The sequence below is a fragment of the Scyliorhinus torazame genome, chromosome 8 (assembly GCF_047496885.1).
Source record: "Scyliorhinus torazame isolate Kashiwa2021f chromosome 8, sScyTor2.1, whole genome shotgun sequence".
In the NCBI taxonomy this organism is placed as follows: Eukaryota; Metazoa; Chordata; class Chondrichthyes; order Carcharhiniformes; family Scyliorhinidae; genus Scyliorhinus; species Scyliorhinus torazame.
This window is the reverse complement of record NC_092714.1, coordinates 143,737,182-143,754,488: the sequence shown is the minus strand read 5'-3', so window position 1 is coordinate 143,754,488 and position 17,307 is coordinate 143,737,182. Positions and strand designations below refer to the sequence as shown.

Below are 17,307 nucleotides of genomic sequence, written 5' to 3'. Positions count from 1 at the left end.
CACAAGTGCATCCGTGAAGTCATGGATGCCCTGTTTGCCCTGACAGCAGGACTCTCCGCCATCGCCAGGATGTCCCAGGTCCAGGGGGTAATACATGGCATGCATGTCGCCTTGAGTGCATCGGGCGGCCCAGCAGCGTCCTTAATTAACAGGAAGGGATCCACTCCCTGAACGTCCAACTTGTGTGCGGCTACCACATGAAGATCAAACATGTGTGTGCACGCTTCCCAGGGAGTGTGCACGACAGCTACATCCTGGGGCAGTTGCAGGTCTCCGGTGTCTTCGACGGACATCCCGGGATGACCATTTGGCTCTTGGGGATAAGGGGTACCCGCTTAAGACCTGGCTAATGACATCAATACGGAGGCCGGAGACCGATGAGGTGACCCGATATAACAAAGCCCATGCGACCACCCAAGCTGTCAACGGGCAGAGCATCAAACTGTTTAAAATGCGGCTCCGATGCCGCGGCTGCTCTGGTAGTGCACTGCAGTACACCCCCCCAGAGGGTCGCCCGCTTTTATGGTGGTCTGCTGTGCCCTCCACAACCTGGCACAGCTGCAGGGCGACAGGCTGGAAGAGGAGGAACAACAATATGTGGCCTTGTCAGAGGAGAAGCTGGACCAGGAAGGTCTGGAGTACGAGCCCGGGCAGGACCCATGGGAGTAGCCGGAGATGGAGGGCATGTGGCGGCGGTGAGGTTTTGGCAGCCCAAAGGGCCAGGGATGCCCTCATCCTCACCTGCTTCTCATACGATGTGGCTTCATCCATCATCTCTCCCCCTCTCCCCATCCCACTCCCCCTCCCCCCCCCCACCCATGTCCCCCACCCCAATCCACCTTTCCCTCCTCCCTTCCCACCCCCATCGCCTCCCCCACAATTTGCACGATCCCACCATCCCAGGGTCTGTATTATATCACTCCAGGGTGATGGCTCTGTGCAGCACTGTGCAGCAGGTCCATGTCGAAGGCAGGAGGGTGATGATAACCCGCTTTTGAGCTGAGCTCTGATGCTTCTCAATCTATGGCATAGTTTGACTCCTGTCTGTCTGCTGACAGCACGCTCACACCCATCACCTGCATGTGGTCTGACTTGGGACCACTGTGCCTGGGGTGCTGGGGCCTGGGGGCTGCAGGCCCGCCCACAGTGTGAAATAACGTGACAGGGCTTCACATGTCTCGGGTGTAACGTGTTTTTTTTCATACAATATTTTATGAAGGCATTTGTGATTTTATAACAGTAACAGTAAACCATATACAACTATAAATGTAGTGCAAAGATCCTCTACCTCCCTCACAGGTTCCACCTTCCTAAAACAGTAATCCACACTAACCCCCCCCCCCCTCTCTGCTGTCAGTTAATTTTCTCTAAAGAAGTTGACAAACGGCTGCCAGCTCAAGACGAACCCTAGCGTTCACCCTCTTTGGGCGAACTTGATTTTCTCAAGACTGAGAAGGCCAGCCATGTCATTGACCCAGGTCTCTGATTTTGGGGGCTTCGAGTCTCTCCATGCGAACAGTATCCGTCTCCGGGCTACCAGGGAGGCAACGGCCAAGACGTCGGCCTCTCTCGCCCCCTGGACTCCCGGGTCCTCCGACACTCCGAAAATCGCCACCTCTCGACTCGGTGCCACCCTTGTTTTTAACAGCGTGGACATGACATCAGCAAACCCCTGCCAAAATCCCTTAAGCTTCGACCATACCCAAAACATGTGGACATGGTTCGCTGGCCCTGCCGCGCACCTTGCACACCTGTCTTCTATCCCACAAAACTTGCTCATCTGGGCCACCGTCCTGTGTACCTGGTGAACGACCTTAAATTGTATCAGGCTGAGCCTGGCGCATGATGTGGACGTGTTGATCCTGCTTAACGCATCCGCCCAGAGACCTGCCTCTATCTCTCCCCGTAACGCCTCCTCCCATTTGTGCTTTAGCTCCTCTGTCTACGTTTCCTCTGACTCCATGAGTTCTTTATAGATATCTGAGACCTTCCCCTCTCCCACCCATACTCTAGAAATTACCCTACCTTGTATCCCAGGTGGCGGTAGGAGCGGGAAGGTTGGAACCTGCCTTCGCAAAAAGTCCCGAATCTGCAGATATCTAAACCCACTCCCTCCCGTCAGCACAAACTTCTCCTCTAACTCCCTCAAACCGGGGAAGCTCCCATCTATAAACAATTCTCCCATGCTCCCAATCCCCGCTCTCTGCCATCCCCGAAATCTTCCATCTAGTCTCCCTGGGGCAAACCGATGGTTGCTGCAGATTGGAGCCCAAACCGATGTTGCCTCCGCTCTCACGTTTCCTCCACTGTCCCCAGACTCTATGGACGCCACTACTACCGGGCTTGTGGAGTACCGAGCCGGCGAGAATGGCAGAGGTGCCGTCATCAATGCCCCTAAAATCGTGTCCTTACAAGATGCTGCCTCTACTCACTCCCACACTGACCCTTCCCCCACTACCCACTTCCTAATCATGGCTATATTTGCCACCCAGTAATAGTTGCTAAAGTTCGGCAGCGCCAGCCCACCCTCCCTCCGGCCACGCTCCAGCAACACGTTCTTCACTCGCGGGGTTTTACCCGCTCAAACAAAACCAGAGATCATCTTATTTACCCGCTTGAAAAAGGCCTTTGGGATAAAGATGGTGAGGCACTGAAAAACAAACAGGAATCTCGGGAGGACCGTCATTTTCACCGTCTGCACCCTCCCCACCAGTGATAATGGGAGCATATCCCACCTTCGGAAGTTCTCTTTCATTTGTTCCACTAACCGGGTCAAGTTTAGTTTCTGTAACAGCCCCCAGTCTCGTGCCACCTGGATCCTTAAATAACGGAAACTACCTCCCACCACTTTGAACGGCAGCTCTCCCAGTCTCCTCTCCTGCCCCCTTGCCTGGATTGCAAACATCTTGCTTTTCCCATGTTCAATTTGTACCCCGAAAAACGTGTTCCACCCCACCCTGGACTAGCCCCTGGAAGCTCTTAACGCCATAGCCAGTGGCTCAATGGCCAGAGTGAACAGCAACGGAGAGAGGGGGCATCCCTGCCTAGTCCCCCGGTGCAGTCTAAAATAGCCCGGAGTTAGCTGGTTCGTTCGAACATTCGCCTCTGGTGCCTGGTACAGCAGCCTGACCCAGTCGATGAAACCCCGACCAAACCCGAACCTCCCCAACACCTCGCAGATAGTTCCATTCCACCCGGTCAAAGGCCCTCTCCGCATCCATTGCAACCACTATCTCCACCTCCTTTCCCTCTGGGGGGCATCATGATTACATTCAAGAGCCTTCTAACGTTGGCCATTAGCTGCCTGCCCTTACCGAACCCCGTCTGGTCTTTCCCTATCACCCCTGGGACGCAGTCTTCTATCCTGGAGGACAACATTTTCGCTAACAGTTTGACATCAACATTCAGCAGGGAGATCAGCCTGTAAGACCCGCATAACTCAGGGTCCTTCTCCCGCTTCAGGATCAGTGAGATCGAGGCCTGTGACATTGTCAGGGGAAGAACATTCTTGCCTCATTAAACGTCCTCACTAACAGTGGGCCCAGCATCTCCGAGAACTTTTTATAAAACTCCACTGGGTAACCATCTGGTCCCGGGGCCTTGCCTGACTGCATGTCCTCCAGTCCATCTGCTATTTCTTCAATCCCTATTGGGGCTCCCAGCCCTTCGACCAACCCTTCGTCCACCTTTGGGAACTCCAGCCCTCCCAGAAATTGTCTCATTCCTTCCACTCCCGCTGGGGGTTCAAACTCGTATAGCCTGCTGTAAAACTCCTTAAACACCCTGTTAACCCCTGCTGGGTCCAAGATTGTGTTCCCTCCTCTGTCCTTCACTCTCCCTATCTCCCTAGGTGCCTCCATTTCCCTGAGCTGGAGAGCCAGCATTCTACTAGCCTTCTCGCCATACTCATATATCGCCCCCTTCCCCTTCCTCAACTGCTCCACTGCCTTCCCCATAGACAACAAGCCAAAATCCATCTGTAGCGTCCGTCGTTCCTTCAGTAATCTTACCTCCGGGGCCTCCGCATACCTCCTGTCTACCTGAAGTATTTCCCTGACCAACCTATCCGCCTCTGCCCTCTCTTCATTGTCCCTATGGGCCTGAACCAAAATCAGCTCCCCTCTGACCACTGCCTTCAGTGCGTCCCAAACCATTGCTGCTGAGACCTCTCCCGTATCATTAATCTCCACGTAGTTCTGGATGGATTCCCTCACCCGCCCGCACACCCCCTCGTCCTCTAACAGTCCCACATCCAATCTCCATTGCAGGCGCTGACCACCGTCCTTGCTCACCTGTCGGTCCACCCAATGTGGGGCATGGTCCGACACAGCAATCGTCGAATACTCGGTGTCAACCAACCCCGCCAGTAAAGCCCTGTTCAAAATAAAAAGTCGATCCGGGAGTATACTTTATGTACATGTGAGAAGAAGGAGAATTCCTTCGCTCTTGGCCGTCCAAACCTCCATGGGTCTGCCCCACGCATCTGCTCCATGAACCCCTTTAGTTCCTTTGCCATTGCCGGCACCCTGCCTGTCCTTGAACTCGACCGGTCCAGCCTTAGGTCAATGACCGTATTGAAGTCCGTCCCCCCATGATCAGCTTGTGTGAATCCAGATCCGGTATCTTCCCTAACAACCGTCTTACAAACTCCACATCATCCCAGTTTGGTGCGTAGACGTTCACGAGCACCATCGGCAACCCTTCCAGCTTCCCGCTAACCATGATGTCTCCACCCCCCATATCCGCAACTATTCTCGCCGCCTCAAATGAAACTCACTTATTAATCAGGATCGGGACCCCTCTAGTCTTAAGAGTCCAGCCCCGAGTGAAATACCTGCCCGACCCATCCCTTCCTCAGTCTGGTCTGATCAATTACCCTCAGGTGTGTCTCCTGCAGCATTACCACGTCCGCCTTCAATCCCCTCAAATGTGCGAACACGTGAGCCCTCTTAACCGGCCCATTCAGCCCACTGACGTTCTCCAAGCAACCGCCTCTCCCCTGTCAGCAGAGCAATCCCCCCATCCCCGTTAACAGCACAATAAATGCAACCCCCTTCAACAAACAAAACATCAGCTCACCCCCCACTGCACTTCTGTGAGCCAACCCACCCAGCTGGCTTGGTGACGCCCCCCCCATGGCGCCAGACATCTTACCTCCTATTGTTCCCTCCCCTCCCCACATTGGGACATACCTATTCGAAAAGCACGTTTCCACCAAACACATCCAAAGAAAAAACATCAAAGATTCACCCACCCTTCCCCCACCAGTATAAAGGTAACTCACAAAACTTAGCATCAGCCCCAAACAAACGTTGCAAAAGGCATTTCTCATGTAGTGCAAAAGTAAGAACAATTTTAGCAGAATCCCTACAGCCTCTATCTAGACCTTTGTTTTTCACAAAGTCCATTGCTTCATCTGGCGACTCGAAGTAAAATTGCCGCTCTTCATAGGTGGCCCATAAACGAGCTGGATAAAGTCCAGCACCTTCCTCTTGAAAAGGGTCGATTTCACTCGGTTGAAACCCGCTCTTCTCTTGGCCAGGTCCGCTCCCAGATCTTGGTAGATGCATAGAATGTTATTCTCCCACTTCCAGCTCCGTGTCTGCTTGGCCCAAAGCAAAATCTGCTCCTTATCCAGGAATCTGTGCATTCGTACCACCATCGCCCTCAGTGGCTCATTTGCCCGCGGCAACCTCGCAAGCATTCTGTGCGCTCTGTCCACTTCCAGGGGTCTAGAAAATGACCCCTCGCCCATTAACCTCTTGAGCATATTCGCCACATAAGCCCTTGCATCCGTTCCCTCACATCCCTCAGGGAGGCCAACGATCCTCAGGTTCTGCCGGCGGGACCTATTCTCTAGGTCCTCTACCTTGTCTTGCAGCCTTTTCTGTTGCTCTTTCATCAGCCCACCTGCGCCTCCAGCGCAGTTAGGTGTTCCTCATGCTCAGCCACCATTTCCTCCACCTTCTGGACCGCACGATCTTGGGCTTCCAGTCTCTGCTCCACCCGAGTGATCGACTCCTTGATCGGGTCCAGGCATTCCTCTTTTTGCTTGGCAAAGCCCTCCCGAATATACTCCACCAGCTGGTCCGGTGTCCACTGGGCCGCTGAGCCAGTACTCTGCAGGATCTGCACGTGTCTGCTCAATTCCGTTCTTCCATCCCTTACCTCCACATCTGTACCATGTCTCCATATACTGGGTGGGATTCCTCCTCACAGTCTAATCCACCACCGGCCCCTCAACAAAATTCCGAAAAAGGTCGGGGAAAAAGGTCCAAAAGGTCCATCATGAGCGGGAGCCACCAAATGTGCGACCTGCTCCCTCATGGCTGCCACCGGAAGGCCCGGTGTAACATAGAACATACAGTGCAGAAGGAGGCCACTCGGCCCATCGAGTCTGCCCAGTGGAGCACCGACCCACCCAAGCCCTCACTTTCACCCCATCCCCGTAACCCAATAACCTCCTCTAACCTCTTTGGGCACTAAGGGCAATTTATCATGGCCAATCCCTAACCTGCACGTCTTTGCAGGAAACCCACGCAGATACGGGGAGAACATGCAGACTCTGCACAGACAGTGACCCAGCGGGGAATCGAACCTGGGACCCTGGCGCTGTGATGCCACAGTGCTATCCACTTGTGCTACCGTGCTGCCCGTGTTTTAATGGTGAACAATGGTGACCCTAACTGTCCCTGGTTGCCGATGGTGCCACTCCGAATCCTCCCCAGTGCCCTCTCAAGTGATACTCAATCTTCTTAGCCTTCGATGCTCTGCCACTAGGTGTGTCCCCAGGATGCACATCTTAGGTGGAGGTAGCCTGCTGATTTCCATGCCGTGACCTTTGATGCCCCTGGCGAGCATTCTCTGGAGGGCCTGGGACCAGTGGGTCCTGGCTGCCTTGGCAGTGGCTCACGCCTTGCTGCGTCACATTTGTGTGTGGGCTGGGGAATTTTACAGTGATGACCAAAAAAGCTTTTTGACAGTGGGCAAGGTTTCTCTGAACTGTGCAGGTACACGGCTACAGAACACTGGAAAATATGCCATGGAGAGCAGTGATGCCTTCAGGGTGTGCATATGCACAGTCGCAGAAAGGGGTTGTACAGCGCAAGAGACAGGACACACACAGCACTGGAAGTTAGGGAGTTGGATTGGAGCTGTAGGGATGTTGGAGGTGGGAGGAGAGATCTGGTCAGTGAGAAGAGCAGCTATCGAAAAAGAGTGAGGGGAGGGCAAGGGAAAGTTGGAGTACATCACAATTTAGACACTCCTCATGGAAGCTAGAGAGCACAAAAGGCCCTTCAGTCCATTAAAGCCCTGCCGGATCGCCTCAGAGTAATCCTATAAGTCCCATTCCACCTCTCAGTCCCCATAACGCTGCAGGTTCATTCCTAAAATGAATTATTATAATTAATAATTACTATTTTGATTCCATAACATTCAAATAAACGAGATAAATATATCCAGTCCTTACGATACCCAGAGGGTAGTGAATTGGTGGAAACCTTTACCGCAGGGGGGCTGTAGAGGCTGGGTCATTAAATATGCTCAAGGCTGAGATGGACAGATTTTTAATCAGTAAGGGAACCAAGGTTAATGGGAAAAGGCAGGAAAGTGGAGTTGACGATGATCACATCAGATCAGCCATGATCTCATTGAATCGGGCGCACGGTGGCGTAGTGGCTAGCACTGCTGCCCACGTCGCTGAGGACCTGGATTTGAATCCCGGCCCTGGGTCACTGTCCGTGAGGGGATTGCACGTTCTCCCCGTGTCTGCATGGGTCTCGCCCCCACAACCCAAAGATGTGCAGGCTAGATGGATTGGCCACGCAAATTGCCCCTTAATTGGAAAAATTGAATTGGGTACTCTAAATATATTTTAAAAAGATTATAAAATTATCTAATTGAATGGCAGAGCAGAATCGATGGGCCTACTTCTGCTCCTTCATCTTATGGTCCTATGGATAAAACTGGGAGGCAGCAGTAATGTACTCAGACTTTAGAGCTTTCCACTGCAAATAAGAAAATGCTACTAAGGAACTAAATATCCCTATCATTAAAGGTAACCTGTACAAAATGAAAGTCCATTGAAACATGACCCACATGAAATATGCAATGTAAAATGCAGAACATCCAGACTTACCCATCTCTGAAGTAGCTGGTGTGTTCCAGGACACCCAGTTCGTCTGAGTGTCAACTGTTGCAACTTCCCTTTGATATTCTTTCCCATCTTGCAGGGTTGTAAGAGATTGTGAATAATCGCTGGTGAATCTTGCTGCACCAGATAATTCATATTTCCTGTTTATAATGATCATCACATTGTTAAAACAGAACAGCAGCAAGCCCAACTCCAAAGAGTGGATGTTCTGCAGATCTTTTCCAACTTTCAGCATGAACTAAATAATAAACAACCTTGGTGCAATTAAGGGTACATTATCAAAGGCTGACTGGAATTTTCCCCTCCCAGCAGCTGTGGCCATTTCTGTAACTCCAAAGCTTTTGAAAAATGCTGAGGGTGCACCTCATGTTGGAGGCACCTCCTCCCAGCAGCAGGGGTTAGCTCCGTCCGTGCTGCATGTCTATTGGCCCTCCAGCTTTGAGAGCCCATCTGTCATCCTTAATTGGACAGAGAGTACACTCTCTTGTCACTAATTGGCTAATTGGCGACCACTGTCAACATAGTGTGGTGTCAGGACCCACTTTTGACCCCGATGTTGGCTTCCAGATTCAAAACGCAAAATCCTGGTCCTAAAGAAGAGAAAAAGGATACAATGAGAGTAGTAAAAACTGGAGAAAGGGAATATGAGGTAAAGAAAATGCGAGGGCTAGAAAGGAAAATAGTAAAAGTCTTAAAAGTATATTGATAGAAAGAGGGCAGCTGAGGATAATAACATGTGCTGGTGACATTTTAATTGAAGCTGAGTAAATAGCAGTGTTGATAAATGATTACTTTATATCAGTCTTGGAAGTTGAGGTTTAGAATAAAATATTAGATGTACAAGTAACACTTAAAGAAACTTATTAGATTTAATACAAGTTTAAAAATGGTCATGGAGGCAATGTCCAGGGTTGTGGGGGTGAGGGTGAAGCCATGCCCAATAGTGGCAATCTTCGGGATATCGGAGCAGCCAGAGTTACACATGGGGAAGGGGGCCAAACCCCTCGCTTTAGCTTCCCACATCGCACGCTGGAGAATCCTGCTCGGCTGGCGATTGGCAGCACCACCCACAGCTGCAGATTGGCTCACTGACCTTTCCGAATTTCTCCACCTGGAGAAGATTAAGTACGCCATCCGAGGGTCAGAGGAAGGCTTCCTGGATACTTGGGGGCAGTTTGTCGGGCTGTTCCAAAACTTGTTCGAGGCCAGCAACGAGGAGTAACCTAATAAGAATTTTTTTTAAAAACACCAAGATAGATGAGGTACCAAAAGACTGCGCAACCCGGGCGGTGGGGGGGGGGGGGGGGGGGGGGGGGGGTGGAGAGAGGAGAGGAGGAGTAAGGTGGGGAAACCACGAGAGATATCGGGGGGGGGGGGGGCTACTCCCCCCTTTCTTCTTTTTTTTTCTCCACTCTGTCCGGAAAATAAAAGAAAAGCACAGCCGAAGCCGGGGGATGGGGGGAGTGGGGGGTGGGAGAACAACGGGGAAGGGGGAGGAACCATAGGCCGATCCAGAGGGCAACGAAATGCACATAGGGTCAGTTAAACAAAGGACTCTCTGTATAATAAAGGAAATTAGCACGGGCGTGAAAAATGTGATGTGTATATATACAACTGCTTATAAATATGGGAACTACCAATAAAAAGATTTATTAAAAAAAAAGAATTTGGTGGTAGGAAGTCCTGCCTTAGTAACCTTTGAATGTAAATAAAAGGTTCCCTTTGTAACTATGTACACCATTGTAAATAAGGAAACGTGATTATGAAAACTATGGTCACAGATGAGGAGACAACCGGTGATATATATGTTGTTGATGTGCTTGTTGTTATTGTTCTGCTTTTAAAATTTGTGTTATGTCAATTTTGATATTGTGTTAAAATTCCAATAAAAATACTTTTTTTTAAAAATGGTAATGGAGAAAATATTGAGACTGAAGACTGATAAATTAATAATATAATAATCACTTATTGTCACAAGTAGGCTTCAATTAAGTTACTGAAAATCCCCTAGTCGCCACATTCCGGCGCCTGTTCGGGAGGCCGGTACGGGAATTGAATCCGCGCTGCTGCCTTGTTCTGCATTACAAGCCAGCTGTTTAGCCCACTGTGCTAAGCCAGCCCCCATCATAATATTTATGATGAGAGTTAAACCAGGAAATTTTAGAGCTATTACCCCAATATTGCAGTGGGAAAATTACTTTAGAACCTGTTATTATGGGGACAGTGACTGGACACTTTGACAAATAAGGGCTGATCAGAGAGGGTCCCCATGGATTTGTCAACATGGAAACGTAGAAAATAGGAGCAGGAGTAGGTCATTTGGCCCTTTGAACCTGTTCTGCCATTCAATATGATTATGGCTGATTCTCTATATTAAAGTTATATCCCATACCTTCCCCATAACCCTTGATACCTTTAGAGTCTAGAAATCTATCTATTTTCCATATATAGATTCAGTGACTAGGCCTCCACAGCCTTCTGTGGTAGAGAATTCCACAGGTTCACCACCCTCTGAGTGAAGACATTCCTTCCCATCTCAATCCTAAATGGTCTACCCCGTATCCTGAGACTGTGATCCCTTGGCCTAGACCCCTCAGCCAGAGGAAACAACGTCCCTGCTGTAATGTTCATGTTGGATGTCCTGATTTATATTACAAGAACACTTGTAGCTGAAGCTATAAATGATTTATTAACATTAACTGTGGGTAAACTATATACAAAAGAACAGATAAAGAACAGTACTATAATGCACAATCAACCTCTCTCTCCAGCTCCCTCCAGCCAGTCTGAGGGGTCACCTGACTCTAACGTTCACTTATATACCAATGAGACTCCTGGTGGTCAGTCAGTAAATTACAACACAACCATGATATCGCCACATCCCCTTCCATTTGAAGGAATAAATTAATACATTATCATCAGTATATTTAAATGTGATATCATGAGCCTGTGAGTCTAAGAGTATTGATTAGTTTTTAAAACTGGTTTAACAAATATATATAAATATATATACACACACACACAAGAACAGCAAGCTTGGCATACAAATAGTCCAAATCTACAAATTGAGTCGACAAATTTTCTTCTGACCCTAGTTGATCTTCTCAAAGTTTAACCTTGTTGCTCAGAACTTGTAGATTCAATGTTTTCCTTTACATTCTGATGCTCAGGAACTGTTGAACTACCAGATACTGCAGCTGACGTTGATTCTTATGTAGATTCATCGTCCACCACGTTGTTGTGAAAATCTTCTCTGGTTTTCAAGACTGCGCGATGATTTCTTCTTAAAACAAACCCTTCCTCTGTCTGTACATTGTAGAAACGAGGTGCTACTTCACGCAGTACAATGGCTTTTCTCGGCCAATTGCCTGAATCTTCTACTCTCACAATGTCATCACTACTCAGAGGTGGTAAACTTCTAGACACTCTATCATAGAACTGCTTTTGTTTTGCTGTAATGTTTTGTATTTCCTGCATTACCACTGCATTCTCCTCCTTCTTTTCCAAGTACGGACGTGCGGTACGCAACCTTCTATTCATGAGTAACTCTGCTGGCGATCTATCATGGCATCACAGTAGCACAAGTGGATAGCACTGTGGCTTCACAGCGCCAGGATCCCATGTTCGATTCCCGGCTTGTGCGGAGTCTGCACATTCTCCCTGTGTCTGCATGTGTTTCCTCCTGGTGCTCCGGTTTCCTCCCGGACGTGGCGTTAAGTCATTTGGACATTCTGAATTCTCCTTTGCGTACACGAACAGGCGCCGGAGTGTGGCGACTAGGGGCTTTTCACAGTAACTTCATTGCAATGTCAGCCTACTTGTGACAATAAAGATTATTATTAAATGTGACAATAGTGACGCTCTGTAACTCAATAGTGCAAGATATGGATCAGATTAGCTGTCCATTGCCTTCTTCAATAATTGCTTCTTCAGCAATTTCACTACTAATACATTGTATCAGTGCTGTCGATAATGCATCTGCAAAGAACAAATATTTGCCTGGTGTGTAGATGAGATTGAAGTCATAGCGTTGTAACTTCATCATCAACCTCTGAATGCGCGGAGACATCTGGTTGAGATTTTTCTTGATGATGTTAACCAAAGGATGATGATCTGTCTCAACTGTGAAAGCTGGAAGCCCAAACACATCACCGTGGAATTTCTCCAGGCCTACAACTAAACCCAGGCATTCTTTTTCGATTAGAGCATCCCTCTGCTCTGTTGTCGTCATGGATCATAATGCATATGTGACTGGTTTCCAATCATCATGCTCGAGTTGCAGAAGAACTGCTCCTAGACCATCTTTCGACGCATCTGTTGACACTTTAATCTGCTTAGATGGGTCAAAAAATGTGAGAACTGGCGTGGTGGTTAGTGAAGTCTTGAGCTTCTTCCACTCTTGCTCATGTTGCTCAGTCCAAGTGAAATCCGTTGTCTTGTGCAGATCACGTAGAGGTGTTGTTTCTGCTGACAAGTTTGGAATGAATTTCCCTATAAAATTGATCATACCCATCACTCTTAAGAAGGCTTTCTTGTCGTGTGGTTTTGGCATGTTGAGAATTGCTTGTATTTTGACCTTGTCAGGTTCAATGCCATGCGATGAGAGCTTGTCACCTAGGAATGTGCCCTCAGTTCTCGAAATTGGCACTTCTGCTTGTTGAGCTTCAGCCCATTTCTCCAGGTAAAACTTTAAGCAACCTCGTATTGTGTTCTTCTATAGTTGAGCCCCAAATGATGACATTATCCACATCCACACGTACACCTTCAATGCCTTTGATTATGTGCTCCATGGTACGGTGAAACATTTCTGATGCGGAAATTATGCCAAACGGCATTCTCAGAAAGCAGTACCGTCCAAATGGCATTTTAAAAGTGCAGTATTTTGTACTTTGTTCCTCTAGCATAAATTGCCAGAAACCTTGAGATGTGTCAAGTTTCATAGAGACTTGTGCACCAGCCATCTCAGATGTGATTTCCTCATGCTTCGGTATTTGATAATGTTCTCTTTTGATATTCTTGTTAAGATCTTTAGGATCCATTTTTATGCGAATATCGCCATTCTTTTTCTTCACACAAATCTTTCTGATTACTTTTAACTTTGTCATTCTGTCCAGCTCCTTTTTGAGGCAATCCCAAAGAGGTGCGTACTCATCTTGGTGCCTGGATCACAGGTTTTGCATGCTCTTTGAGTTGTATCTTGTAGGTGAATGGTAGTATACCAAAACCTGTGAACACATCGCTGAATTTGCTGATAATGTTCTCTGAATCGTTGGAGTGTTGATACAATCCTTGTGGATGCTACATATCAACTGCACTGGACCTAATTCTTCACAGGACTGATCACCTAATAATGGATCCAAGTCCTCGGATACAATACAGAATAGGACGGAATAAACTGTGTTCTTCACCACCACATTCAGGTCACAAGCACCATAACATTTAATGCTTGAACCATTATAATCTCTCAGGAGATATTTTCTGATTTCTTCTAATCGGCTGAATTTTTAGATTTTTAAAAATCAGTCATTTAAATTGGCTTTGGCACCAGTGTCGAATTTCAATTGGACCACTGTGCCGTTCACTTCAAGTGGTAGTAGCCGTTTATCTCATCAACTGCATTTATTTAAAATGGAGTATCAGTTTGCTTTTTTTAATGTATTTTATTCCAAGCGTATATGAAATGTTACAACACATAAACAATTCGGGAAACAAACATCCCAACAGACAACTATACCGTTTTTACAATTTTTCCCCCTTTTCACCCCCCCCCCCCCCCCCACCCCCCCGTGAAACGAACAACTCCTCAAACACGGTCGCAAACATCTCCCACTTTGCCTCAAAACCCTCTGCTGAACCCCTTAACTTGTTGATCATGAATCACATCACCTCCATACTCCCAGAACACCTTGATCCACTGCAATTCGCATACCGCTGCAACAGGTCCACATCAGACACCATTTCCCTGGCCCTACACTCATCCTTAGAGCATCTCGAAAACAAGGACTCCTCCACTAGACTCCGATTTATTGACTACAGCTCCGCCTTCAACACCATAATCCCAGCCAAGCTCATATCAAAGCTCCAAAACCTAGGACTTGGCTCCCCACTCTGCAACTGGATCCTCGATTTTCTGATGGAGTGTCTGGAATATGAACAGGAATCTCAGCAGAATGTTCATCTTCACCACTTAGACCCTGCCAGAGGTGCAGCGTGCCCCGCCTCTTGAGATTCTCTCTAGCCTCCTCCGCCAGTTTGGTTCAGTTCCATTTGTGTAGTATTGCCCATTCCCTCGCTACCTGAACCCCCAGGTATCTAAACCTGTCTCTGGCCACCTTAAATGGCATCCCCCCTAAATTGGCTCGCTGACCCAACTCATTCACCGGGAACACTTCGCTTTTCCCTACATTTAACTTATATCCCGAGAACACCGCAAACTTCCCCAATAAGGCCATGACCTGCTCCATGCTCTTGAGCGGGTCCGAAATATACAATGGTAGGTCGTCAACATAGAGCGACACCCGATGCTCCCTTAGTCCCCTCGTAATCCCTTGCCACTCTGCCAACCCCCGAAGGGCCATTGCCAGAGGCTCTATAGCCAGCGCATGCAGCAGTGGCGATAGCTGGCACCCCTATCTTGTTCCCCTGTGTAGTTCAATGTTCCATGAGCCCATGCCATTGGTCCGCACATTCTCCCTCGGTTCCACATATGATAGGCGCACCCATGCCACGAACTTTGGCCCAAAGTGAAACCTTTCCAGGACGTTAAACAGATACCGCCACTCCACCCGGTCAAATCCCTTCTCCGCGTCCATGGACACCCTACCTCTGATACCTGGGCTCTCGACGGGTCATGTTTAACAGCCTTCTTATATTACTAAAAAGCTGCCTGCCCTTCACGAAGCCTATTTGATGCTCCGCAACCACCCGGGACACAATCTTCCATCCTTCCTGCCACCAACGTAGCCAGCACTTTCACATCTGTATTTAACAACAATTTGGGCTTATATGAATAGGCCACGTTTTTTTTGGTATTAACGTGATGGTTGCCTGCGTTATCGTCTCCAGCAACTCATCCTTCCACAATGCCTCATTAAACGACCCCAAGAGATGTGGTGCCAGGTCCGTCGCAAACTCCTTATAGAATTCCGCCGGGCAGCTACAGGCCCCGGGGACTTCCACTACTTCATACCCCTTATACTGTCCAATACCTCCCTCAGCCGCAGGGGCTCCTCTAGCGCCTGCCTCTTCTCTTCCGCCGACTGTGGAAATTCCATTTTGTTTAAGAACTGTCCCATGTCCCCCTTCTTCACCCCGCCATGTCCTCCCTGTACAGTTCCTTAGAATAATCCCTAAACTCCTCGTTTATATTCCCCGGCTCCGACATCACATCCCCTGCCCCAGTCCGCATCTTCAATATTTCCCTAGACACGGCCTGGCTCCGTAGCCGATGTGCTAACATTCGGCTTGCCTTCTCTCCGTCTTCGTACTGCACCCCTCTTGCCCTTCACAGCTGACCTACCCCACTCCCCGTTGTCAGCCTATTATATTGCCCCAGTAAATTTTTCCTCCTCGCCAATCCCTCCTCGGTAAGCACTCTTGAGTACTCCCTGTGTACCTCCACTATCTCGCTCATTAGCCGATCATATTCCTCCCTCCTTTTCCTATCCGCATGTGCCGTGAATGAGATAATCTCCCCTCGGACTATCGGTTTTAGCATTCCTAAAAAGTGGCCGCCGTTTTGGTTCAATTCTAACACAATCTTTAATCACAGCCCGCACTTTGTCACAAACCCTCTATCTGCCAACAACCCCGAATCGAGCCTCCACCCCGGCCTCTGCTCCCGTCCCAATCTGAGCCGAATCTCCAGCCAATGGGGCGCATGGTCCGAGGTTACTATCCCGGCTTACTCTGCCCCCTCCACCCTGACCAAAATCTCCCGGCTCGCCACAAAAAAGTAGATCCTGGAATATACCCTGTACACATGCGAAAAAAAGGAATACTCCCTTCCCCCGGGTTCTTGAAGTGCCACCTGTCCACCATACCCATCTTCTCCATAAACCCACCCAGCTCCTTTGCCATTCATATCCTACTCATTGATCTGGGTCCCGACCTATCTACCCTCGGCTCTGGGATACAATTAAACTCCTCTCATAATCAACTGATGCGTGGCCAAGATCACTGCCAGCAACCCCCTCAGAAAACCTACATCATCCCAATTCGGTACATACACATCCACCAACACCACTTCTAATACCCCTTCTAATATTCCACTCACAATCATATATCTCCCACCCAGGTCCTTCACTTCCCTCGCGCTCACAAACCCCGTTTTCTTACTCAGCAAAATTGCCGCACACCACAACTTTGAATCAAACCCCAGGTGGAAAACCTGACCCACCCATCCCTTCATAGCCTAACCGGGTCCTTCACACGGAGGTGCATCTCGTGCAGAAAGACCACCTCCGCTTTCAAGCCCCTAAGATGTGCAAAGATCCGAGATCTTTTCACCGGTCCATTGAGCCCACGCACATTCCACGTTAGCAGGCTTACCGGGGGCTTACACCTCCATTCCCCTCTACCATCTGCCATCCTCCCCTTTTGGCTCTACCCCCGTTAATTTCACCCTACAGCTGGCCCATCCAAGATAGCACCTTTATCCGCCCCTGTACATGTTTCCTCTCCAACCTTGCCTCGTCACGTCACCCTCCTCCTCCTCACCCCCCTCCTCCTCACCCCCCTCCCCCTCTCCCCCCACACCCTCTCTCCCCCCACACCCTCTCTCCCCCCACACCCTCTCTCCCCCCACACCCTCCCCCCCCCCCCCCACACACACACACACAGCCACCTCTCTCAGCCTTCTCTCCCACCTCACTTCCATTCACCAGCATTGCCTGCCAGCGTGGCAACTCCTGCCCAAAGGCTTCTCCCACTGGCCTCCCCCCCATCCAAAAAAAGACTCATCTCGAAACACAGGCCACCCTCCCCAGAACAAACAGAGAAAAAAAAAACACAGCCCCAGGCAGCAGAAGGGAGGATAGGGAGAGCCGTCCCCTTACAAACCTTTCACCCCAGCTACCCTTTGTCAATCCAACAGAAAAAAAAACTCCACATCGGAGGAAAGGAAAACTCCCCACTCCCTCCAACCCCCACTC

The 17,307-nt window shown here is 49.1% G+C and overlaps 1 protein-coding gene across 1 annotated transcript in view; it reads right to left on the bottom strand.

The window, feature by feature from the left end:
• LOC140428885 (glutamate-rich protein 6-like) overlaps nucleotides 1-11,379 on the bottom strand; it is a 163,741-nt gene extending 152,362 nt beyond the window's left edge. The window contains exons 1-3 of the mRNA XM_072515532.1: nucleotides 11,312-11,379; nucleotides 8,698-8,745; nucleotides 8,141-8,295 (exon numbers count right to left, since the gene is read on the bottom strand). Coding sequence (XP_072371633.1) covers nucleotides 8,141-8,295; nucleotides 8,698-8,745; nucleotides 11,312-11,379 — 271 coding nt within the window. The remainder of the gene's footprint in view (nucleotides 1-8,140; nucleotides 8,296-8,697; nucleotides 8,746-11,311) is intronic.
• Between the last annotated feature and the right edge of the window lie 5,928 nt (nucleotides 11,380-17,307).